Here is a 26258-nt window from a genome sequence, read left to right as displayed (position 1 = left end):
ATACAATCTGTTAAAGAAATATGCGAACACTTGTTATTGCACGTAATTTACAAAAGTTAAATTCAACAACAACAACAAAAAAATTATAATTCAATTTGGAAGAGTGTCCTCTTTAAAAATATTTAAATTGTCTTCGTACAAGGGGCCTCAGCATATTTATGTTTGCAAAATCGTCAAATTTTCTAATTGCAATTAACTGTTCGTCTTTTAGCTGATTCTGTTTAATGAGAAATAACTAGTTATTAAATTTTAGATGAATCGGTTCGAAATCTCTGGAGACATACGAGAAAAAAACGATTTAGTAGCTTTTTTAATATATGCAAGCAAAACAAATAAATCATTCTATTAATTCTTTCCTTTATTCAAGTTTTCAGTTCAGTTCTTAATATGGCAATCTAAGAAGAATTAATGTTTTTCGTGTCTATATTTTAATATTAATGTAAAAGACTAAATAAGAATTCCCGAATTTATACTTTTATTTGTGTGTTTAATTGCAAATAAATAATAGATAATTAGTATTTTCGATGCAATTTTTTTTTTAATAAGCGGAAATTTTAGATAAGTTTAACAATTAATATTAATAAAAGAAATGTAATAAAAATTTGTTGAACCAACTTAAAAATAAAAGTCAGATATTTATTTTCAGAAATGTTCCTTTATATTTGAAGTGAAAATAATATTCTGATGTTTATTTCCATTCTCAAACGATACTTTAAAATCGTTTTTAAGAATACTAATATCTTGTGAAGATATTAGTATTATATTTTTAAGAATACGAATCATCTGTGACTAATATCTTTTTATCAAAAAGCATATGAAATAAAAAAAAAAAACAATTACTGAAACGTTTATATTTATATTTTAAAGCTATTTTGTGAAGATTTAGTGATATTATATTATTCAGGACAAAGATTGCATTTGTATTTTATTGAATAATGCTATATTCATCTATTTATTTCACGGTATATAAATTCTGCATTTGGAAAAATTTTTTGCCCGTCCCTTTATTAATTAAAGATTTTACAAATAATTTCTGATTGTAATCGGCTCCCATCTATTCTAAAGAAACTTCGCTTGAAATTTAATTAGAATAAAACCTGTAACATGCATCGATTTCCCTCTCAAAATACACACTTTAGCATTTATTTTAAAAAGAAAAAATTTTAATCTAAAGCATAAATTGGAAGACATGCTTCGATTTCCGTTCTATTTCAAAGATTCTTTATTCCAGCCAGTGAATCCATTTTATAAAATTGAGATGCCCCCCCCCCCAAATGAAATGCGAAGATCATGCTTTAGGAAGGATTTTGGTTATTGCTACATATCTTAAAAACAGACAGAATTTTGAATAGTGATGCTATAATTCTTGTTCTTAAAATTGCCATCAAAATTTGTAAATTTTCTATTCAAAAAAAATTTATTTTGCCAATTTAAAAATTAATTAAAAATATACTTTCATATTTTTAAAAAAACAAATTTGACTTGTTTAACGAGTAAAAGAATAATTTTCAGAGATTCGCTACCTTGAAATATACCACTAAAGCTAATAACTCATCAATCATTTACTCAAAATTACAAAATGTTACACATATTTGAGCTATTTAAATTTGGAGAATTCAGATATATATTCAAAATCAGGCTTGCCATTTTAAAAAGTTAAATAAATCTAAGTATGGAAATGACTCTTTACAAATAGAAATATTTCATACACTTACTAATATAGAACATATTTCTAAAGCAAAAAGCATTTACAGATTATTGCAGTAATTAGTTTTAAATGAGTTGTGTCCAAATACTTTTTTGACGGACCATCTCAAGTGGTGTCTTACTTTCTCATCTCATCGTCATTATGACGATATTTAGAAAACAAAGTTTGCGCTCGATTTCCTCTTCCACTCACACTAACTAAATTCGAAACAGATCTGTAGGAGAAATGGCTGGGATTTCCTTTCAGCTTTATGCAGGACATTCCTGTATCACTTTCATGTCAATGCAAATTGTAATCTGAGCCAAGTCTGGCACAACCATCTACTAATAAAACTTTTGCATCCTTTCTCAAGTTCTCTTTTTATTTTATAATATATCTACATTTAGTGTTGATCATCCAATCCTCTCTACCTCTAAAATCGAAAAAGAATTAGGTTGTTTTTTTGTGTCGGTCCTATCTATCAGGTGGTCCAGCTATTCACTCCCCAAGTAGCACATATAAATTATACAATATTGTATAATATTAAACAATATTTGCAATATTGTAGAATATTAAATTATATAATATAATATTGTACAACAGGATGGGCTACCTGAATACAGAAGCTTTAATCCAAGCCTCCAGATAATTTGTTGAGAGAAGTAGGATTTTAATTCTTTACTCTGATAATGGTATGCACTTTCTAGAATCAAACAATCCATTGAAAGCAAGAGACTGGAACAAGATTCAAATGATATTCTCAATCGCTCAAAAACATTTTGGAAATTTATCGCACCATCTGCAGCGTCATGGGATGGCTAAAAAAGGTGAATGATGAAAATGCTCAAGAGACACGGACATGCAAAATTAATTAACTATTTTAATAAGTATTAGTATGTAATATGAAGGAAGCTGTTTTGAATAGAGAATTCATGTTGCCGCTAACAATTATAAATACATACTCAAATTTTTAACTAACATTAAATGCTATGTCCTATTTAAAAAAGCATTTCTCAATAACAGTTTAATAAAAGAAATTAGTAAGACTTAAGATTAACGTTCGGTTTCTCATTAAGTGAAGTAAAATCATTCCAGACCATCCCAAAATTCACCAAAAGTACACTATCTTCAATAGCTATGAGAAATGGAAACAAATATCTTTTAGGAATACAATAAAACTTGGAAATTGTCACATCAAAGGAGAAATTGCCAAAACTTTATGAACTTTGGCGATTTGATAGATTCTTAAGTAAAAGAAATGGCACATTTTATCCTGAAAAAGTATTCTGGGGACAGATTGATGCCCACATCATGATCATCTAGTCAAAGAAATCTTATTTAAATATTTCTTTTTCTAATGCTTTGCATATTTTAAATTCAATCTATTATACAAATCTTAAGTTTCACCAAGTAAGCTTGCACAATGGAAATGTAATTTTTATTAATACAAACTTGAATTTATTAATTGTAACAAAATTTTGATCATGCCTCATAATATTTATAAGCAAAATTTGTGAAAATATCTAATTCATAGTTTGTATTCCTATAGTATACAATATACTTAGGAGTTTCAATTTTATTATAAGGATTGTCCAAAAGATGACATAAACAGAAATACAATGACCAATAGGTTCACAACTGATCTCGATTTATTTAAATTTGATCCCTTTCATTTTCAATATTTCTATTTTGGACCATGGCAAATTTAAAGATCTGGTCAAAGAGAGAACTAAGTAAAATAACTATTAAAAAAAATCATGAAATCAAATTATCAAAAGTGGCTATATTATTGAAAAATATGAAAAAATAAATAATTCAAAATTCGTAGCAACAAAGAAAGAAGTTGTTCAAGAGTTAAAAAATATTTTATTTTAAGAGACTAGACACATATGTTACAGAAAATTATTTCCCCATATGTACATTTTAATTCACATGGTGAATAAAAGTATTAAAACTACATTACACATTATACATTATTTACAATATGGTGGCATTTTTTTCATGGCACACTAAAACCAATCAGACATTTTTATTGCAAAAGTTTAATCCAAAAATGAAGTTTCAGGTAGTGTAACAGAATCCAAGGATTCTTCCAACAGCCAGCTTTCCCTGATGTTGCGAGTTTTGTGATAATCTAAAAAAAAGGGGGGGGGGAATCAAGATATATCTCAAAATACAGTTTTAAAAAAAGTATATTCTTGTTTCAAGCCTAGTCTTATTTAAAGAAACAGCAAAAGAAAATAACAGAAACATAATATTATAACAAACAGAGATATAAAACTTTTTTTTATTTCTATGGAAAAAAAATAAATAGAAAGTAAGAAAAAGAAAACATCAATTTTCTTTCTGATTAAATAATTCCTGCCAATTGCATTTGAAAACATATTATGGCAGGAATATCATTTTTCATTTCCAAATAAATAAATAAAATACACAATAAAATCTAATAAATAATTGTTAAAGGTCGGAACTGCACTCATACTGCAGTACACACTGAATACAATCAACATTTTCTATCTATTGTTTCAATAAAGGGATTGATTTTACCTATTTGCTTAAAGAATCTCATTTATTTCATTCCCTTATCTTAATATAAATAAAAACCCATTATGGCTATGTATGTATATATATTTCACATCGTCTCTAAGACAACTAAGCCAAATTACACTAAATTTTACACTTATTGTTTAAGACTAGAAAAAGAATTCATTCACCTTTACAAAGTACAAAAGTCATTTAAACACTATTAGACATGACAAGGTTGGAAAAAGTAAATAAATGAATTGTGCCAAACATAACACTAAGAAGTAAAACAGATATAATCAATTAAACAATAAATAAGTTTAAGCAAAAAGTGATTGTGATATTAAAAATATTGTAAAATTATTACATAAAAGAAAATCAATCCCAAAAATGATAAATTTTGATTCTGAAAATGATGAAATCTACGGTTTTGTGGAAATGTGCCATGTCTGAATATTCAATTAATTAGATAATAAATGATTTTTTTTTCCTATTTTTCCAAAATAAATTAGCCCAAGAAATATTTTTATACAGCCTTGAAATTTACCTTTTTAATTACAGAAATTTTATTTTGGGCAATTTTTACTAAATTTAATAAATAATTCGATTTAAGTAAATGATTTTGAAGTAAAGGAATTCGCAGACACACCATTGCTAACACTAAACAACTCTCCCTATCTTTCTTTCTGTTTTTTTCCCCCTTTATATTTGTTTATTTTGTAATGTTTTTGGCAAAGTTTTTATGAATTTTAAAACAACTCTGCAGTTTATTTATTAAAATTAAACTGTATACAATAGAAATTTTTTGTATTTACAACATTTTATGTGAAGTAAACTTTTAGATTAAAAGTTTTCTAAAAAGTAGAAAAAAAAATTGTTTAGGGAACACACTAGGATTCTACCAAGTGTTAATATTAAATAAATCATACTCCTACTACATATGATGTGTAATTAAAATTTTATTTACAAATTTGGAAGCGCAAGGACAATTGTAATGAAGTTTTTTTGGAAATAATTATACAATTATCTTTTATTTTACTTTTTTAAAAAATTAAAATACAAATTTAAAAAAAAATTTACATTATAAAAAATTTAAAGTACTGAATAGACTTTCTTTAAATTTTGCCTACAAATAATATGAAACCAAATAATACATAAATATTGTAGCATATAATTTTATACTCTGAAAATCAATATATTTTTATAATTTTTTTTTTCTTCAGACAGGTAAATTACTTATTTTAAGACAGCTAATCAGAAAACTAGAACAATATATACAAATTACCTAAATCTATATCAAAGACTAATCCTGTTGCATTTAATGAAGATTGTTTTGGAACAGCCTTTTCTGTATTGATTGTAGAAGTCTGGACCTTGAAGATAAATTGCATACAAATATTAAAAAAAATATCATAAATCATATAAAAATATCATAAACAATCACAGAAGGCACAGAATATGTAAAATTATAATTTTTTGACATAACAAAAGCAGAGAATAAAAGGTAATATTAAACAAAATCTTTTAAAATAATTTAGAAATTTTATGATATGAATGAAGATCATAATAGAATACTATAAAGTAAGCAAGAGAAACAATATAGATTCAAAAAACAATTTACACTAAAACTTAAAAAAAACTCATGCAAAACAAAGCAATCCAATATCCTCATATAAAACCATAAATATATAGTACATCATATGAATTTGCATAAATGGAAAATAGTGTTATACCGGGAATTTCCTTGCATAATACATATATCATTTTGAACATAGCAGGCATTAAACATAAAAGGCATCACTGATCATTAAATACCTTATTAAATACCTAGCAATGCATTTTAAAAATAAATATCATACATATAATGTGATATTTATTTATAATGGGATATTTATTATTATCTACATTATATATTTTAAAATACCTTATGTAGAGGCTAGTTATAACTGAGTAAGTAGTATAACAAAGTAGTTTCCACTTTTTTTTTTTATCAAAATTTTCATTAAATGTAATTGTTATGTTGGGCCCTGTTATATAAACACAGTCACAGAAATGGGTAAAAAATTGTATGCACATATATAATTGGAAAAAGAAATATTTCATAAATTTTGATTTCAGATAGTTTCTATTATTTTTTTATTAATTAACAAAAGTGCCTGAAACTATAAGATGTAGCAAGTTATAACAAAATCTAAGGGGAAAGCATGTTATAATTTGTATTCTGTGTTTCGAGTCACTCCAGGCTTTAAATATTAATATACCAGTTATTTTATTCTTCTCAAAGTAATTCATTAACAGTCACATAAAAAATTATATATTTACAAAGAGCTCACACATTAGAAAGGAAATGTATATTTATTCATATCAAATAGAGATTAATTAATTAATGACAGTAAAATTTCAAAATAAAAGTGAATAATTACATCACAAATGGGATAAAGTGATATTAGAATTAAAAGTGATTCAGCAATCACAATATTGATGATGCATAAATGCATCAATATTTTTGCAATTTAAATGCCCAAAAAAATTTTACATCATAACACTGAACTTGGAAAACTATTGGCAGATTTTAAATCTTTTTAAATAAAACAAATAATTGTCATATAAGATCCAAAATTACTTCTAACCAGTTTGGCTTAGTTTGAAAAGCTTTCTGATTTGGACTACAGAATGTATATAACTAAGATATTTGTACAGTTACTATTATTTAAGTTTTTCCTAAAGCAGAAAACATAATAACAGAAATAAAATGCCAAATGCATATACAATAGAGTAATTTGAATGAATTTTTTTGGGAAACATTAATTTTTAATAGTGACAGCTTTTATCCACATAGCTGCCATTAATAAAAATTATGGCCTTTTTTTTCACTAACATTTACATTAAAATTAATACCCCCCGATAAATTTAGATCTTATTCATTTAAATAATGCTAGAATTTAAAATTTACATACTTGAGTTAGAACTAAAGAATGATCAAAATTAACATAGCTACACATAATTTTTATTTACACAGTAATTATTAAAGTAATTAATTTATTATACCTGAAAATAAACAAATCGCACAATTTTTCTGCATACAGTAGAATTGTCATTTGGAAAATGTGCAAAAAATAAAAAATAAATTTAAAAACATGAAGTAAACATACCAAATCTGGACCTAAAGTAATTTCTGATTTTAGTTTCTTTTTTCCACGAGTACTTAATATATTTGTCTGCATTATTTGATTAAAAGAACTAAATTCATCAATAGCAAAGGTCTGTGATGGTTTCGCAGGTTCAATTACTGATGCAAGAGAGACACTTTCACCCTCAAAATTACTGTGTCTGGCTGAACTAGAGTCACTTGAGCTGGAAGTACAAAAGTAAATAAGAGATTTTGTTTAATCCTAAATGATATAAATCCAAAATACATTTTTTTTTTTTTTTGATATAGCACAGTTAAAAGAATCACAAAAATATTCTGATCAATCTAAATATCAAATTCATGAATAAATGAAAAAACATCCTAATTTTATATGCCATATATGGATGACATCTTGAATGTCACATAAAAAGTTGATCCAAGACCAATTTATAGTATGTAGCTATTTGCATTACACATTACAGAATCACTATAGATTATTACTTCTATAGATATTTATTTTTGTATTATTAGTTATTTAATAAATTGATATATGTGTTAGGAAAATATTTTGCTTGAAAACTAATATCTATTTATTAAACTGCTGCTGACTGTACGAAATAATAATTCTATCTTCTATTTTCAATTCAAAATTTAAAAAATGACAATTGAATTTTAGAAAAAAAAGGCTACTGGGAAATTCTTAAAAACTTTTATTTTTAAAAAGCATATTGAAAAAAAAATTATTCATGGCAATAAAATAATCCCACATGCTATCAAAATTTCAAATAATTTTATCTCTGTCTTTGATTACTAGCAACAAAAATTGCATGAAATAATTTTTTTAAAAAGTATCAAAGAATAATTTAAAATAAGATCACTAAAGTTGCATAATGAATACTGATAAATGAAAATAAAAAGAAAATTCAGATATACCTCAATGTGGTATCTTCAATTTTCCAATTACCGCTTTCCAAACCAGAATCATTTGTAAATAGACTTGTCTTTAAAACATCATCTTTAAAAAAAATAAAATAAAAAGTTAAAACAAATTATAAATAATAAATTTTGAATACAATATTTCTGTTAGATATATATAATTATTAAATACCATATCACTTTTAATTTATTAAAATTAAAATTTGGAACTGGAATTTTTTTTACCTGTTATGTTATCAGTATATATTAGCCTGCTGGTGTTAATTTCGTCTTGAAAGCTTTTGGAGCTAAAATTCCAAGATGAACATTCCTTAGTGAAAATCTAAAATTAAAAATCCATATTAAAGAAAGTTAAATAATTTAATACATTGATTAAAATTGTAACAGAAATAAATCATTTAATATAAAATTTATAAAATATAAAATAATTAAACTTATTTAGAAATATTAAATCCAAAACCATAACAGTTCTTCTGATTACATTATTTACAACATTCATCATTTCATTAAGCAATTAAAACAATTATTACCAACAAGAAACTAAAAGATTTTTTTAAAAACATATTTTGTCGATAAAATATAGTTTAAAAAAAACATTTTAAATTTTAACAAAAAAAAAATAGTCATGCAAAGATTTATGCATAAAAATATTTATATTTTCATAAAAAGATTTAAAAATTAAGTGCCATTTCAGAGAAAATTATTTATTTAATAGTGAAAGAGAATTGAATCTGAAATGCACTTCCTGAGCCTTTATTCACTCATTGCATTTGCGTTAAGCCTGAAAATTCTATTTATAGGTTTTTAGTTATTTATTTAGAATTTATATATATTTTCTTCCATTACTACGATTTTTCTTTTTCAGGTAGGTGCTTTTTGTGATAAGCTGAGCATCAATATCAGATGTAGTTAATTTTTTCCAATATCAATAAACACACTTTAAAAATAAGTCATGTACACTACATCATTTAATAGTAGTAATTATTAAAATAATAAATCTTTAATATACTCAAAACTATAAAGAAAACTGCCAACAGAAGCAATTATATATATATATATATATATATATATATATAAAGATAATGCAAAGAAAGGAAAGCCCCATGGACAGTATTAATTTACAAAAAAAACCAATTGAAAGGTTTTTAGGTTTAAATGAAACAAAAAAAAAAGTATTACATAAAATATAAACAGACTTTTTAATGCAAAAATTTATTTATTGCAAATTCCTGGTAGATGCTTTTTATTTATAAGGTATAAGGAAAAATGATGCTAAAAATATTTTTCCCTTATTGTATATCAGTCAAATTGAAAAAAATAAAATATTAATAATAAAATGAATTAATTGAAACAAGAGCTGTAAGCAAATCTCCATATTTTATTTCAGACAATAATTTTGAATTAAATTGATAAGAAATAAGATTCTTATGTAGTCATTATTTCAAATTTCAAAGACAACTACAGCCTTATCTTAAAAAATTGAAAAACATTCACAACAGAGTAAAAAATTTACACTTTACTAAATTATAAGTTAATTTATAAACTATTTACTAATGTTATAGCATAAAACTATACACTATGCTTGCTATAGTATTAAAAAAATTGTTTATTTTTAAAAATAAAAACAATTCAGTTCAGTGTGACATGAATGATGATGACTGAAAATTTTTGATATTTAATTATTTATGGTTTGATTTTTAACCCTTCCCCATCAATTAAAACAAATCTAGTTCATCAAAGTATAGTATTTTTAGATTTTTTTGTTATTGTTGTTGTTAGAATATCTCATTTGCTTCTCTGGATATGATAAACAGTGATAATAAATACAAAAATTATAGTAAATACTTTAAATTGATAAAAGAAGAATTAAGAACACTTCTTAACAGCAAAAAGACATTAAATATAATCTATGAGCAAAAAGACATTAAATATAATCTATGAGCAAATTTTACAGTGCAAAAAAAAATAAAGAGGACTGTTACCTCTAACTTTATCTACATACAACTGAAAGATGGAAATAAAGTTTGAATGAAGCTTTGTTTTTAATTTCTATTATAATAATAATCTATAATATTACACGTTGATATGCCTGACATTACTCCTTCTTGTATAATATTATATATATATATATATATATATAAACTATTTTTGTACAAAATATAGCATACAAAGTACAATTTCTGTCCAAAATATTTTTAATGAAAATTAAAAAATCAATTGTAAATATACACACAGAAATGAATTCGAATGAAATGGTATCATGGAAAAGGTACAGCATTTGTTATACAATGTCCTTATTGGCCATTTGATACCTTCACTCGTGACGTTTTAACAAACTCCCCTTATAACCTCAAATCACAGATATCACTGAACTTTGTTGCAGTTGTTTGTAAAAGTTTTACTTTTCTTACCTTCATCTGAGTTTTAATGATGAATTTAAGCTTGCTAGTGAGCATTGTTAAAGCACTATACTACTTTAAATCCAATAAATGCACTATCAAAAAGGTAAGTATTAAAATAAAAGAGACATTTTTTTTAAATGGCAAAATAGTTCAAAGTGGAAACAACACAAAATTTTGGTTAGTTACTAATTAATCAATCAATTACTTTTGTACTTTGAAAAGTGGACAACTTTCTCTTGGGTCTTATATAATAAATGTGCAAAATTTGGTTGAACTCAGCCAAGTTATTTAGGAGGAGAAATGGAACATAAATAGTCACATTAACTTTAATTATAATAATAAATTCTTATTATTTTAAAAATGGCCTTTCTTGGTGATCAGCTGTTTTGGTGGAAATAATGCTTGTTAAAATGTTCAATTAAATATTTTATATAGCTTGATCTTGATGGCTTCCTTAGCAAAGTAATTTTAAACTTCAAATTTAATGGACATGAAATATATTATTTAAAAAGCCTTAAACCATTCCATTCAAAATGCTCAATTTTTTATCATCTCATCTTAAATGTTAAATTTAATTTGGAAAACAAAACAATAAAATTAATAAACTTACATTTCAGCTAATACAAAAACTTACATAATAGAACTAAACATTCTTATTTAAAATGGAAGAACAGAATGCAAATTCTTTTAGTATTATACTACATATTATATTTCTTAGACTGTGTCATAACTTAAGGTGTTATTCAATAAAAATTTCACTAATTGAACAGAAAAAAAACCCTTCAGTACAAAAAAAGTCAAGTGATAAAACAAATAACTTATTTCAAAGCATCCAATTATATTTCTAAAAAGTAGCAGTGTTTAAATATAGATGTGCTTTAAAAAAATGTCATCACTGCTTTCTCATGAAGTTAAATCGTAATTGTAAATTTCAAAAAGTGTATTAAAAGCAACTGTAAATAGAAGTATATAATTGTAGAGAAAAATATATAATTTCATACTTTCATAAACCAAATTGAAAAAAAGCTAGAATGGAATATTATTAGCAATGTTGGAAATAATTTCAGTTTCAATTCACCAATAAAAAATATTTTAAATTTGTTTTAAAAAGTATAAAAATTACACATTAAAAAACTGAAATCATTAAAAAGACAATTTTTCAAATTTTAAAATAAAGTGAACATCCTTTTTGTCCCGCAATATTTAAAAAAATTATCTCTGAAAAATTCCGAAATTCTAATTAGCTTTTAATTAAAATTTCCAAAAAAGCTGCTCCAAGTTGCCCTTTTACCTTCCAAAATACACATACACGTTTATCTTTATTACAAGTACATAGAGTTAACAATGTTTTAAATTTAAGTAACTAAATTTTCAATCCCAAAAAGATAGTTACATTAAAATTTGCAAATATAAAGTATAGAAGATTCTCCTCATTCTAAAACAGCCAACTTAACTTTTTTGGTTTAGAGCTTAGAAAGGAAAGTAAACATGAGAATCTATTTGATTTTCAATCTTGGGGGCGGGGGGGGGGACACTAAAAGTTAAAAAGATAATCAATTTTGAATTGTATTTTTAAATACAAAGTTTTCCTTATCTTTGAAATATTTAGAAATGAATATAATTATAAAATTTTGATAGAAATATGTAATATTTATATAACTAAAATAATAAAGAAAATCAAAGAGCCAAACCCCCCAGCCCTAACCTATCATTTTTTTAAATATGAAAGTTCATGACATTTAGATATATCATTAATGATCTACCGTACCCCAATCCCCAATCAAGAGAAATTTCGAAAATACTACATCAATGAACATGCATTATGAAATAAAACAACTATCAGTTTTAACCAGTAGATCAATTTTGCCATTTTTTTTCCTTCATCATTTTGCATGCATTCCAAAATTATTAAAATCAATCCGAGTGTACAAGTGTTAATTAAAATAGTACTTTCACTTGATATTAGTTCACCAAAACTGATTGGCATTAATGAATTAATATTGTCTTGAACAACTAAGCGTAAAAATTATATATACAATGGTATAATGAAGTTTCAATGAAATCATAAGCTTCTTAATGTTCATTTTTAAGTGAATGAAACATATTGGTGGGTATCTTAGCACTGACATTTCGATAAATTAATATTATAATACAGACTAATAACTTACAAAATGTGGATGGAAATTTTATATAAGCAAAGGTAATAATTAATATTTAAAAAACGAACTGTTTTAATTATGTTATAAAAATCTCTAACTGTTTAATTTTAAACCAGAGTAAAAATTCTATTGATAAATTATCAATCTAATACAATAAAAAAAACTATTATTACATTCAGACATGACACAAGCTTGGAACAATAAATGATGAATTTCACAAAATAGTGAATTCTACTGAATATAAACATGAAGTACAATAAGTATGATTAACTGAACAATAAAGTAAATAAACTAGTAAAAGAGTCCGAGATATGAAAAATATCATAGAATCATTACAGTATAAAAAATTAATCAATTTCAAAAATAATAAAATTTTAAAAATGCTGAAATTTGAAGAAATGCGCACACATTTAAAGAACATATTTAAACTAAAATTAAATTATATTTATATAAAAAGATAGAAGCTTCTATTAAAGTTATTAAGAAAATATAAACAAATTAAACTATTACCTGTAGATCTTCAGAAATTTCTTCAAGAAATAACCTATCTTCCAGCATTTTATTATTTTCTTTTATATTAAGAACAGTAGCTAAGAGTTTTTCACTGTATAATAAAAGGGAAGTACAGTATAAAAAAAAGAAATTCAAACAAAATGTAAATTGCAAATGGTTCAAATATGAATTTGCTTGATGCTCATAATCCAATACAAGTCATATATTTTAAAATGTTTCAGTACAATGAAAATTTTAAATAAATAAGCTAAAGGACAAGATAATATTTCCATTGTTTTGACTTCAAGGAATATGAAAGTAGATAATAATATTTCAAAAAATTAAATGCTGTTTTTAAATTAGAATCATTAATAATTAAAGACAATGTTTAAAATGAATCTTCCTTAAAAATCAATCAGAATTAATGAATTGCAATTAAAAATTTGCACAATCTCTATTTATAAAATTTACAGCAAATTTTAATATATTTATCTTTATTTTCAACTTTTTATAAATTTTAGCAAAGAAAGTTTCTTACTAATTGGGGGGGGGGGACTTGGGAAAAAAATGGGAAAATAGATTGTCAGATTTATATTCTAATATGTGAAACTGATAACTAAGATATAAAACACTCAAAAAAGCACAATTTTAATAAAATTTTCCAGGACAAACCTAACAATTTTGTTACGTTTAATTTTGAAATATATCAAAATTCTAATTTTACAAATATTTTTTTAAATTTTCAGATTACATCATTTTTTAATAATATTTTGTAAAGATGTAGAAATTTTTAGTGACATGAAAAATAAAAATGCTACTTACAATAAATATAAGCTTTATACAATGCATGTTTATGAATATGATTTCCAAAACTTCTGAATGTGACTTAATACATTTAAAATTACACACAATAAATGGATAAAACATTTTAAATGTACTTCTTTCACAGCACTAAATATTGAAAAAAATTATACATAATGTTTCTCCCATGAGTTATGCTTGAACTTATTTACATTTTCAGATTTAAAAAAAAAAAAAAGATAAAAGTTTTATTGAAAATATTATAATTAAACTCCCTTTTTTGGCATACAAAAATATTATATAACTTTAATTGAAAATATAATGCATCAGTTATTACTTTTTTAAATTTTGAGTAAAATTATAAAAAAAATGAACCTTTTTATAGCGAAAGTGGCATAGTAATTTGAGAAAATAAAGCACTTATATTAATTTTTCTATAATTACAGTTTTTCCATTTTGAATTTGCATAATAATGTCAAATTATATAAGAAAAAAAATTAAAAATAAGATAATCTATGTAATCTTACTTACTGTAGTGTTTTTAATTCATTTATATTACTTTCAAAACTCCAAATTTTCTGAACATTTGATAATTCTTTGATTTGTAAAAGATCACCTAAAGAAGAAAATATTTAATAACATACAAATAAATAATAAGATGAGAAAATAATATATTAATTTTTGTATCAAAAACAAACTTGTGGAACTTGCATAATTTATATTTAAAAAAAACTTTCAAAACAACATAATAATTAAATTTACTTTAAGAAACCTCTTCAGCACGTAAAAAGATGACTTCACAAAAGTTCATTTACTATTACATCACTAACAACAACTCATTTTCATATAATGAAAAATAATAATAACAGCTAATCATAGTATGATGCAAAACATCTGATATTGCAATAACTTCCCTCAAAAATTATAACTGATTTTTAAACATTATCACAAATAAATAATTCAGTGTAGGGTTAATATACATTTAAAATGCATAAATATGCTTTTAAAAAGCAAAGAGAAAGAACATAATTAAAATGATCAATAAAAGTTATTTCTTCCTGGTCCAAAATAATGAATATTGAAATAAATATAATAATGCATATTCAATCAAACTAAAAATCAGATTATTATTATCAAATAATCAATTGAAACTTTTCTATATAAAAAATATGAAAGTGAAAAATATTTACCTTTCAAAAATGTTTTTTCATACAATTTCAAAAAGATATAATATATATTTAAATATCTGTAAGAAAAAAAAATGATAAATCAGACATGTAAGGGAAAGAATCTCATTTAAATTACAAACCCTTACATGAAAACACAAAGGGTAAATAAAAAATTATAATACACTTTTTTTAAATATGAAAAAATGCACATTATAAAATTAGAAAAGTACATTTATTTTTACTTATTTTATTTTATTATTATTTTGCCATGAAAATTTTAAATTGCATGTATTTTTTTGAGATAATGTTAATGCTTCAATTTCAATATTATATAGCATATATCATTCATATTTTAATTTCTGAATATATATGTATATATATAGCTTGTCACACTATGACTCTCTTCTTCAAAGAGAACCTTTTATTGGAAAGCTTACTTCAATAAGCTAACTTTTTCTTCTTTTGTTTCTACAGAGCCCATCTAGGAAGGAAAAAAAAAAAAATATTAATGAGAAAAAAAATACAAAAACACTTGTAAATAATAAAATAATAATCTTAGTTTTTTATAATACTTGTAAATAATATAAATTTTATTTGGTAAATATTTTTACAAAATTACTATAAATGAATTATACAAATAAATCCATAATCAGAATGCACAAAAATTGATTCCATGCATATTTTAATTGATAAATTGACTCAGACAACAATTATTTTTAATAAAATTTTAAAACAAGAAAATTATAACATTTCTAACCAATACCTCATTTAATTCTGAGCATTGTTCTTTGATAAAGTCACCGATATCAAGTTTAAGTTGTGCTCCATCTAACAAAAACATTTCGGGATTTTCTTTAATAATGGGGAATAAGTATTCCCAGAACTGTTTCTCCTTATCAAGGAAAATCTGGAGTTGTTTCCAATATTTCCTAGTCTAAAATAACAAATTATTTTCATTAACAAACATGCACATTGACACTAAAAGTTTTAAAAAAAATTAACCTAGGAAAAAAACACCAGAAGTTTATAATTAAAATTCAATAAGACAAATTTAAATTGATATGCTGATTAAATATATAAACTTATAAATGTTTTGGAAATGATAAAAATACTGATCAAATAAACAAGGAAAAAACATTAAATTCCATGATATATAGTAGTTTGCCAATCTAATGGTAAGATACTTTTGGTAAATTTTGAAAAGAAGCTTGGTTGAAATAATAAGAGACAGGCCATTTTAAATTTAAATAAACACTAATTTAATTTTCCAACATAAATAAAAGCTTTTATGATGTACAAAAAAAAAAAGGAATATTAATTAACACAAGTTTTATATACTTGAATTATTATTTAATTTTAAACATTTAAAGAAATAATATTAGTACGTAAATAGATAAAATAATAATAATAAACCTCACAAACATGCGCCTGAAAGCATCAAGATAATTATTAATGTATGATAATTCATCAATCTCTAAATTATTATCTTCATCATTTTCCAAAATAAATTCATCTTGCAAAAAGATATTTAACAGACTTTACATATGAAAAGTTTTTAACGGAGTACTCTTAATATTTGCAAGGCAAAATTTAAACCAGTGATTTGTTCAAAGTACAGAAACAATTTTAATTTATTATACAAAAACTAATTTACACATTATTTTAAAAACTTAAAATTTTTATGTACTGAGCAATGTATTTCATATAGATTGGTTTAATAATTTTACATCTGTTATGGAAGCAATCATTTACAAAAAAAATAAAAGTGAATCCATGGTTTTTAATACTTAATTGGTTACATGAAAATGACTGAATCTAACAAAGGACGATTGGAAAATACAGTTCAAGATAAGATTTAGTATAATGGAAGTATGCCTGCTTTTAAAATGTTCTTTCTTTAAAATATTAAAGCACAATAGCCAGCCAATATTAAGAAAATGGCCCTCAAACTTTCAATATAGCTTATCTATACTTATATATAAAGCTCAATGTCTGTGTGTGTGTTCCCACTCTACAGAAAAGACCATTTGACCTACAGCTACCTAATTTGGTAAGTGTATACCTTGGAGGTCGGGAATGTGCACCTGGGGTCCCTTTTTTTTTGAAATTTTAATTAGAATTTTAATTATTAATTAAAAACTAACTTTCCCGCAAAAAAAATCCTTTCATTTTCCCCACCGCCAAATGAGTAAGGCTTCAGTTTTTTTTGTTTTTTTTCCCCCAACAGCAAGGAGGCTAGGGCTAACATTTTTCGGCCGATTATTTCAAACGATTCTGTTTATTTTCTTAATGTTTTATGCATTTAAAATTAAACATTGTTAATTAATCGATCTTTCAGATTCATTCTGAAGTACTTTTGAATTTAAATAAAACAGATTAAAGGAAATTAAAAATTTCTAATCTGCATAGCGTTACCCCAACTGGCATAGAAAAATTCACGCATTTGCGTTACCGTAACTGGCGTTGAAAATTCACGCATGCGCATTGTATTCTGATTGTTTACATTTCAACGGAAGCGGGCTCGATTTAAATTATTTTTAGGTTAGTTGTATGCTTTTGTAATTAAATTGTATTTATGTTAGTTTAAGTTCATCGTTTTTTAAGTAATATTTTTAAACCTGTTTTCGACCGATTATTTTAAACGATTCTGTTTATTTTCTTAGTGTTTGATGCATTTAAAATTAAACATTGTTAATTAATATAAATGCTCAAGATGAATCTGAAAAAATTTTGTTGACAAATTCTTGAGATATTACATAAATTAAGAAAGATATTCTTTAGTACGCATAAGGTTTAAATGCTCAGTGACTCTGTTTTCAGTAATCATATTACAAAAAAAAAAAAAAAAAAAAAAAAAAAATGTTTTGTTTCAGTTAAAAATATTATTATATTAATTGCAGATTAATCATTTCCACTTTAATTTAAAGCATAAATTCTACGGAAGCTAACAGAAAATTGGAGAGATACAGATTACGTTATGACTGAAGGCCTTTATAATATTCTGAGTGAATTAAAATTTGAAGTTTTAAAATATTTTAATGAAGAAGCTATTAAAGTAGGAATTATATAAAATAGTTAATTATTAAAATTTCAACGAGCATTAAGATTGGCGAACCTGGCGAAGATATGCTGGTCGCCAAAGGCGGTTAGTATACTAATAAGCCGCCACCACCAAGCGTCTGAGCATCGCAGTCAATAAGGTGCTGGCTTTGCAATCACAACATCTGAGTACAGTTTTTGGGCTAGTATTTTTTTTAATTTTTAATTTTATTTCTTTTAAAATTATTTCAAATTAATTAAATAACTTAATTAGAATTAATAAATTAATTATTTAATTTAATAAATAGTTTTAATTAATGTTTTTCATTTATTTATGCAAAAATAAATGTTTATTGTTCTAATACCTGAATTATAATTTAATTTTCAGAAGAAAAATAATTATAAATTTACATATTTTAAAAAAGAAATCTAAAATTACATAATTTAATTACTTATTTTTATTAATTAATATTACTTATATTAATTACATAATTTAATTACTTATTTTTATTAATTAATATTACTTATATTAATTACATAATTTAATTACTTATTTTTGTAAATAAAAAACATTTTTGTCTCTTATTATGCAAGTTATAATTTAATTTTTAAAAGATAAATAATTATGTTCATTTATACGGTACTTGAAATATAATTATAAATTATTATAAATATAATTTTAACAAAAAAAATTTAAATAACTATTTTTCTTATCTAAAAATCATTAAAAGTTTTAAATTTTTTGATTTTAATCAAGAATAATTATTTGTTATAACTCAACAAAGCTGTATTTTATATCAGTAATTAAAGAGGGCAGCTGAAATTAATAAAATTATATCGGCAAAAATTCTTAATAATCAAATTAAGAAAGAAATCAAATAGAAAAAGTAGAATGTAAGTGTTAAGTTATGGAATGCATTGATAGATTGTTGAAAATCTTTAATAACATGATATGCTACCTGATTTTCTGAAGAAAGACAAATATTTTTTTAAAGTAAATGAAATTTGTTTTCCAATCATACCTTTAAAGTTTCTCTTGTGAATAGTCAAAATATATCTAATTCCCAATTTTTTTACAATAATTATTATTATGGTAATTAATCATAAATTTTTTTATGTAATATAAAATTACTGAAATATTTTTATAATTAGTATTTAGCATAATTTAAGTTATATTTGTAATTATTTTTTATACTTAAAAATAAAATTATGATTCAAGTATTAGGTGAAAAAACATTTCTTTTTGCATTATAAAAGAGTTACATATCAATTAAAACTGCCTGTAACCTTCTAATTTTATTTAAATAATTTCTATAAATTTTTGAAGAAAAGAACATTCATACCTTTTATTTATTCTTTTTTCAAAAATTAAATTATAATTCAAGAAATAAGAGAACAAACATTTATTTTTGCATAAAAAGTGAAAAATTATTAATGAAAACTATTTGCAAATAGTTAAATTAATCTGAAATAACTTTGAAAGAAAAGAAATTAAAAAATACTAGCCAAAACCAAACTGGGTCTCTTGAATGCTAACGCCTTATCGACTGCTCTGTTTGGGCACTTAATGGCGTTGACTCATTATTAGTATATAAGCTATACCAAAAGTTTGAGGACCATTTTCTCGAAATTGGTTAGTTATTTTGTTTTAATATTTTAATGAATGAACATCCTAAAGGCATACTATTATTACACTAAATCTTATCTTGAACTTAATTTTCCAACCTGTGCCCTCTCCTTGTAATCCTAAAAAGAATTCATTAAGCCTAAGACCAGATTATATACCTATTAGTCCTGAATAAATTCTTGTATATTTTACTTATATGGGAGACTGTTACACAAATATACAGTAACTACTAATGTGCACATAGTTATTTATATCATTATTAATATTAATTTATGTAATTTTTACTTCCAAATTCTATAGGCATAACATAGCATTTTAGTAAACAAGAATAACAAAATAAAAGAAATAGAAAACATAAAGTAAACTTAAAGAAATAAAAATATTCATACAAAATCTTTGAAAAGGTAATTAAAAATTAACAAAAAAAAATTCTTTAATATAGAAATTAAAAATTTCAGCAATAATAAACTTTTTTTATCATATTTATAAAAATTTCAAACATTAACAAAATAAAACAGAAACCTTTTTTGCATTCTCAAATATTTTTTCTATGCTGTATTGTAATGATTTCCCATTTACAACAGATTCACAAAAACTGAAAAAACAAGGCAAAAAGAAATTAAGTGATTAATATAATTAAGTGATTACTAAATAAATAAATAAAGTAAGAATAAAAATACACTTCATATTTAATAACTAAATAAATTGTACACATATTTAAAGTGAAAATACTCACAATGAAGACTCAAGGAACTTGTTCTTCTCTTTCAGCAGTGAAGAATTTGTCGCTAAACTTGATTTCAGCTTTTGGATATGTGCAATAAAATTACTAAGAAAAGGTAATAAATAGTTATTACTTTACAATATAAAAAAAAATGTTCTTTAAATTATTACTAAGAAAAAGTAATAAATAATTATTACTTTACAAGATAAAAACAGTTATTTAAATTTTGTATGTAAAGTTATTGCAATTATGTATGTGTATTTATGCAAGATTTTTTCATCCAATGTTCATAGATTTCATAACAGTTTTTAAATATAGAGTCAGAAGATGAACTGCAAAATGTTTTTCTAATAAAAATGAATGAAGTGAAAGTTTTTCTTTCTACAATGACAGAAATTGCATTTAAATTTTCAAGTATCTCATATTTTATAATTTTTGAAAACATTTAAATAATTATAAAATGTATAAACTCCTTGAAAATGTCAAGGCCTTTTATAAGAATAAAAAATCACATCGAATAGAATGAAAAGAATGTGAAAAAATTAAAGAGATAAACATAAAGTCATATTAAGGGGGAGGTGTGAATGCTTCAAAGTAGCTCAATCATATTAATATTTGCATAGCTAAATGTTTTATACAATATTTTAAACTTAAATGATAGTTTAGTAACAAAATTTTAAAAAATTATGAATAATCATATCACATAATAAAAACAGTTACAAGCATTTATAAATGGGAAAAAAAAAAATTGTTTAGGGGAAAAAAGCAGACTAAATAACTAAAGCCAAGTTTCATTTATGTGTCTTAAAAATACCAATTTGAAACACAAATTAATGCTTCTTAATTCTTAATTCCTTAGCACAATGATTCTAGAAATCCGGAATTATTAGTGTTTCAAAACTCCAAGGGTATCATGCCTAAAAACATTCCAACATATCATAGCATAAGAACACATAGCATAGCACACTGAAGAATAAGTTAGTACTTCCTTCTTCAGTGTGCAAAAGTTAAAAAATAAATGAAGAATACAGTTACACAGGAGTTATTTCAAGTTTTAAACAATCTCAATAGTACATGACTGACACTAATATCTAAGGCATGGATCATGTTAATACTAAAAATGTAAACCTAAACTGAAAATTAAAAATTACATTAAACTATGCAGGTGTATTTAAGAAGTTTAGTTTTGTTCTTTACATTATCTTACATAAAATATTTCAATATGTCAGAATTTTTTCAACTTTATTTTTCAAATGTTTCAGTTATTCTTTTATATATGAAACTATTCATATTAATGCTCTTGTCTTTCTTCAGAGAATAATCTGAAGTTCTAAAATAATTTGTATTTAAAATTTGTATTAAAATTTAAAATAATAACTTACTTTGAAGTTCTTAAATATAATTCAAAACTTTTAAGTGAAAAGTCTTGAATTTCTTGTAATTTTTCTCCAGACAGCATGGTAGCAATTCTCAGAGTTTCAACAGCATCTTGGCTGTTATGTTTTGAAATTGAAGGTCTCAAGATCAATGAAACATTGTCATTTCTTCTAATGTTTTTCTCTACTACATGTGAAGAAAAAGATAGGTAAAGTTCATAAAAACGATCACCACCAAAAGTAGAAATCACTGATAATACAACGCGAGGAAATTTCACATTGCTTTCCTGGAAAAAAAAAAAAAAAAGCATTTATTAAAATAGTCTATTGGTTATTTTTTGCACTAATAAATTTCAAACAACAGAAAAAGAAAGATTATATAACACATGACATTCTAACTAAACTTTTGTGACTAAAACATTAATTTATATATATGTATATGTATATATGTGTATCCACAAAATTCTAATTTTTAATTTTTATCTTAATTTAGATCATATTAACTCCATTCTAAAATGTTCTCTCATTTCCTAATCCAATTCCCACTTTTTATTTAATTCTACATGTGCTCTAGAAAATTGCTGATTTCAGTATTTTCTCACACTCCAAATGAAAGGATAAAAACCCTTAATACTTACAACATTCTTTCAAAGATACCTAAGACACCCTATCCTAAATATACACATGTGAAAGAAATCCTTATGAAAATCCCATAAAAAAAACCTTTAAGGGAACAATTTTGGTCTCTCCTGCTCTTGTGCCACAGTGTCGATGGACATCAGTTTTATCATCACTTCTTGTATGTAAAATGCCTCAAGTAGTAAAATAAATCAAAATTAAAATTTCAAAAGTTTCTTCTATTCAGCCATGTAACTGCTAAAATATGTTTACGTGTACATGTGTGTATCTATTAACTGCACTGTATAGAAATAATTTTGTACAGTAAAAATAAAAAATGAAATTGCAATTTTATACTATTTGATAATAAAGAGATTTCATTTTAGTTCCTTTTTCTATTTTAAGACAGATTTCAAAGCAGATTTTACACCACAAAATATAACATAAATTCGCACACAATGAATAAAACCTTCAAGTAAATTCAATGGTCCCTCATTACATATCAAAACAATACCTAATCACTGAAAGTAATTAAAAATGTTTTTTTTTTTTTTTTTTGGTTTTACAAGGACCAAATTTGGTCATTTTGCAGCAAACATTTATTAAACATGACTTTTTGTGTTAAAAATTAATGCATTCTTAAAAAGATACAATTAAATCTGATATAATAAAAATAGTTAAATAGTAATTATATCTTCTAGTCCATATTTTATCAAAAAATGTCAATTATTTCATTTAAAAAAAATCAATATAGATTTTAAATTATATAAATTGCCTTTTTTTAAAAATTATTGTTTCAATTATATAAAACTACAATTGCACTTTCACAACAGTTACCTTTAACTTATAATAAACATCTAGTGCTTTATTCAAATAATTTACAAAGAATTCCCAAAGAACGTTATCTTTATTATTATTATTAAAGCAGAAACATGGCTGGTGCATGTCTTTAATTTAATGTTTCATGGATTATTCCAAAGTAGTAGGAAAAGTAGCAGAAAATCTAATTTACTTGTATCTCCCCATCTTTCAGTCTGCAGCTGATATATATATATATATATATATATATATATATATATATATATATATATATATATAAATACACACTAAAGTGCCAGAAAAACTGGTACACCAATCTAATATCGTGTAGAGCCTCCACAAGCACGCAAAAGTGCCAGGACAGTTCACAAAGCCATGTGAGTGTGAGGTGGTGGAGATCTCCTAAGGACAGTGTGTTACAAAACATCCCAGATATGCTTGATAATGTTCATGTCAGAGGAATTAGGGGGGCAAGAGAGGGAATGAAATATAGAGGAGTGCTCCAAAGCCACTTCATAGCTACTGTAAGCCAGTAGAGTTGTTCATTATCCTGATGGAATTGTCCACGTCCGTCGGAATGCACACAAGACTTGAATGGCTGCAGGTGGTCAGAAAGGATGTTAATATACCTATGACCTGTCATGGTGGAGTCTAGGCATATCAACGGTCCCATTACATGCCAAATGCATGTGCCCCATATCATCACAAAGCCCCCATGAGCTTGAAAAGTTGCTTATAGGCATGAGGAATCCATGGATTCATGGGGTTTTCTCCACACCTGTACATGGCCATCTGCCTGATACAATTGGAAACTTAATTCGTCAGACCAGACAACGTTTTCCCAACCATTAAGATTTCAATGACGGTGTTTGAGAGCCCAGGCAAGGATCAGAGTAGCTTTGTGCCTCTAAGTCCACAATGGTACACGAGATGTTCTGCGGCTGCAAAAGCACATACCAATTAAGACATGTTGCACAGTGTGTACGCTGACACTTGTTGATGGGCCTGCATTCAAAGCCAAAGCAATTTGAGGAAGTGTTGAGCGTCTATCTGGTGTAATTATTCTCTTTGGCCGTCGATAATCCCATTCTTTCAAGGTCTTTTACCAGCCATACAACTGTCGGAAATTTGAAGTCTTCCCGAAACCTGATATCCCCTTTATCCGAAACCTGATATTCCCCGTATACCCTTGAAATGGATGTGCATGAAAATCCAAATTTCATTACTACTTCAGAAATGCTGTGCCCTATCTTTCATGCGCTAACGAATAGTCACCATTGAAAATCACTTAAATCTTGATTATCTGTCTTTGTAACAGCAAATTTCGATGTAATAGCCTCCACAGACACCAGTTGTCTAATATACGCACTGTTGACTGTATATCTCGTTACGCTGTATGGTTGAGCACCTCCCTTATTTGCACACGACCTGCTATACTAGTTTTTCTGGCTCTTCAGTGTACATATATTTACAACATTATAATGCAAATGTCAATACAAATTATTTGATAAAGATATCAGAATCTGAGCAACAAAATCACTTAAAAACTATGAATTATTATCATAACAATAATATCAGGAACCAGGAGGTTCAACTAACTTCCCAATTAGAGAAATTTTAATACGGAGAAATTAAATTATTAAAACTGCTAACAAAGTAATATTTGTAATGAAGTGGAATAAATATTCATGATTTAAAACAAATCTTGATTTTTTTTTCATGTGTAACACATACCTGGGCTATGCTTGATAAGTAATTGACAGAAGTCTTTTGAAACTGCCTACGTTGTTCTTTATCCATTAATGGCCAAGGAAGGCTATAGTCATAAAGGAGATTCATCATCAGTAACAGCACAAATTTAACAAAAAATAAATTTAATGCAGGTGAAATTGAAATAAAGAAAAGCAATTTTTAATCAAGACTATATTGATCCATAAATGCTGGATTGATGATCATTAGAAATTTACCATTTCACTTAGCATTTTAGAGAGCTGAATTGTAGATATCTATAGAGTAGAGAACTTTGGGAACATGATAATATCACATGAAGTATAAAATATCACTAACATTGAAACTATGTTATTTAAAATGATGGTTAAATTTTTTTATTGCATATCTAAAATTATTTCATTTTACTAAAATTCATAATAGTAAAAAAATATATATATCAAACACTACTTTATTAACATTTCAGTACCTTAAAATAAACTTACAGACATAAGTATGAAAAGCTTGGATCTGAAAATCATGCTATTTTTCTGGAACTTTTTTCAAACTCTTTTAGTTTAACCAATGTTCTTACTAACAAATTTTCCCATGTATTGTTTTTTAAAGTAATGAAAAGCTTCTGGCTTTTTGAATGTGTGCATTCAATAATTTCTTTTTCTAAAAGGAATTTCCTTCTCCGTAAAGACATCAAGAAATCAGATTATTACTTTATTTGTGTAAATGTAACTATTTCTTTAACCATTGGACTAATTGATGATATTCTCAATTCTTTAATAATGTCTACTGAGTGGTTTCCGCCAGTCCTATTTACATGTTTACAGACTATTTTTTGATGATTACACAAAAGAAAATCAAGATTACAAAATGAAAGTTTACATTATGAATGTAAAAAAAGAATTTTATTGTCATCGATCTATTTTTGATACTTTAAGCAAAAGAAACAAGTAAGTTTGGAGCATCAAGAATATTTTGGTTTACTTTTATTTTTGGAAGCCTTGAATCATTTAGTATCTGCCCTTTTGGAAGTT

General features: G+C 24.8%; 1 protein-coding gene across 1 annotated transcript in view; it reads right to left on the bottom strand.

The window, feature by feature from the left end:
- Positions 1-3545: 3545 nt before the first annotated feature.
- Positions 3546-26258, bottom strand: part of LOC129961554 (HAUS augmin-like complex subunit 6) — a 35408-nt gene continuing 12695 nt past the window's right edge. The window contains exons 4-17 of the mRNA XM_056075040.1: positions 25237-25318; positions 22072-22352; positions 20702-20794; positions 20488-20560; positions 16063-16233; positions 15737-15780; positions 15321-15376; positions 14662-14746; positions 13348-13441; positions 8502-8598; positions 8274-8355; positions 7363-7564; positions 5496-5583; positions 3546-3821 (exon numbers count right to left, since the gene is read on the bottom strand). Coding sequence (XP_055931015.1) covers positions 3730-3821; positions 5496-5583; positions 7363-7564; positions 8274-8355; positions 8502-8598; positions 13348-13441; positions 14662-14746; positions 15321-15376; positions 15737-15780; positions 16063-16233; positions 20488-20560; positions 20702-20794; positions 22072-22352; positions 25237-25318 — 1540 coding nt within the window. The 3' untranslated portion in view covers positions 3546-3729. The remainder of the gene's footprint in view (positions 3822-5495; positions 5584-7362; positions 7565-8273; positions 8356-8501; positions 8599-13347; positions 13442-14661; positions 14747-15320; positions 15377-15736; positions 15781-16062; positions 16234-20487; positions 20561-20701; positions 20795-22071; positions 22353-25236; positions 25319-26258) is intronic.

Source organism: Argiope bruennichi, chromosome 2, assembly GCF_947563725.1.
Source record: "Argiope bruennichi chromosome 2, qqArgBrue1.1, whole genome shotgun sequence".
NCBI classification, from domain to species: Eukaryota; Metazoa; Arthropoda; class Arachnida; order Araneae; family Araneidae; genus Argiope; species Argiope bruennichi.
Note: the sequence above shows the minus strand (reverse complement) of the source record. Positions and strands in the feature narration are given on the sequence as shown.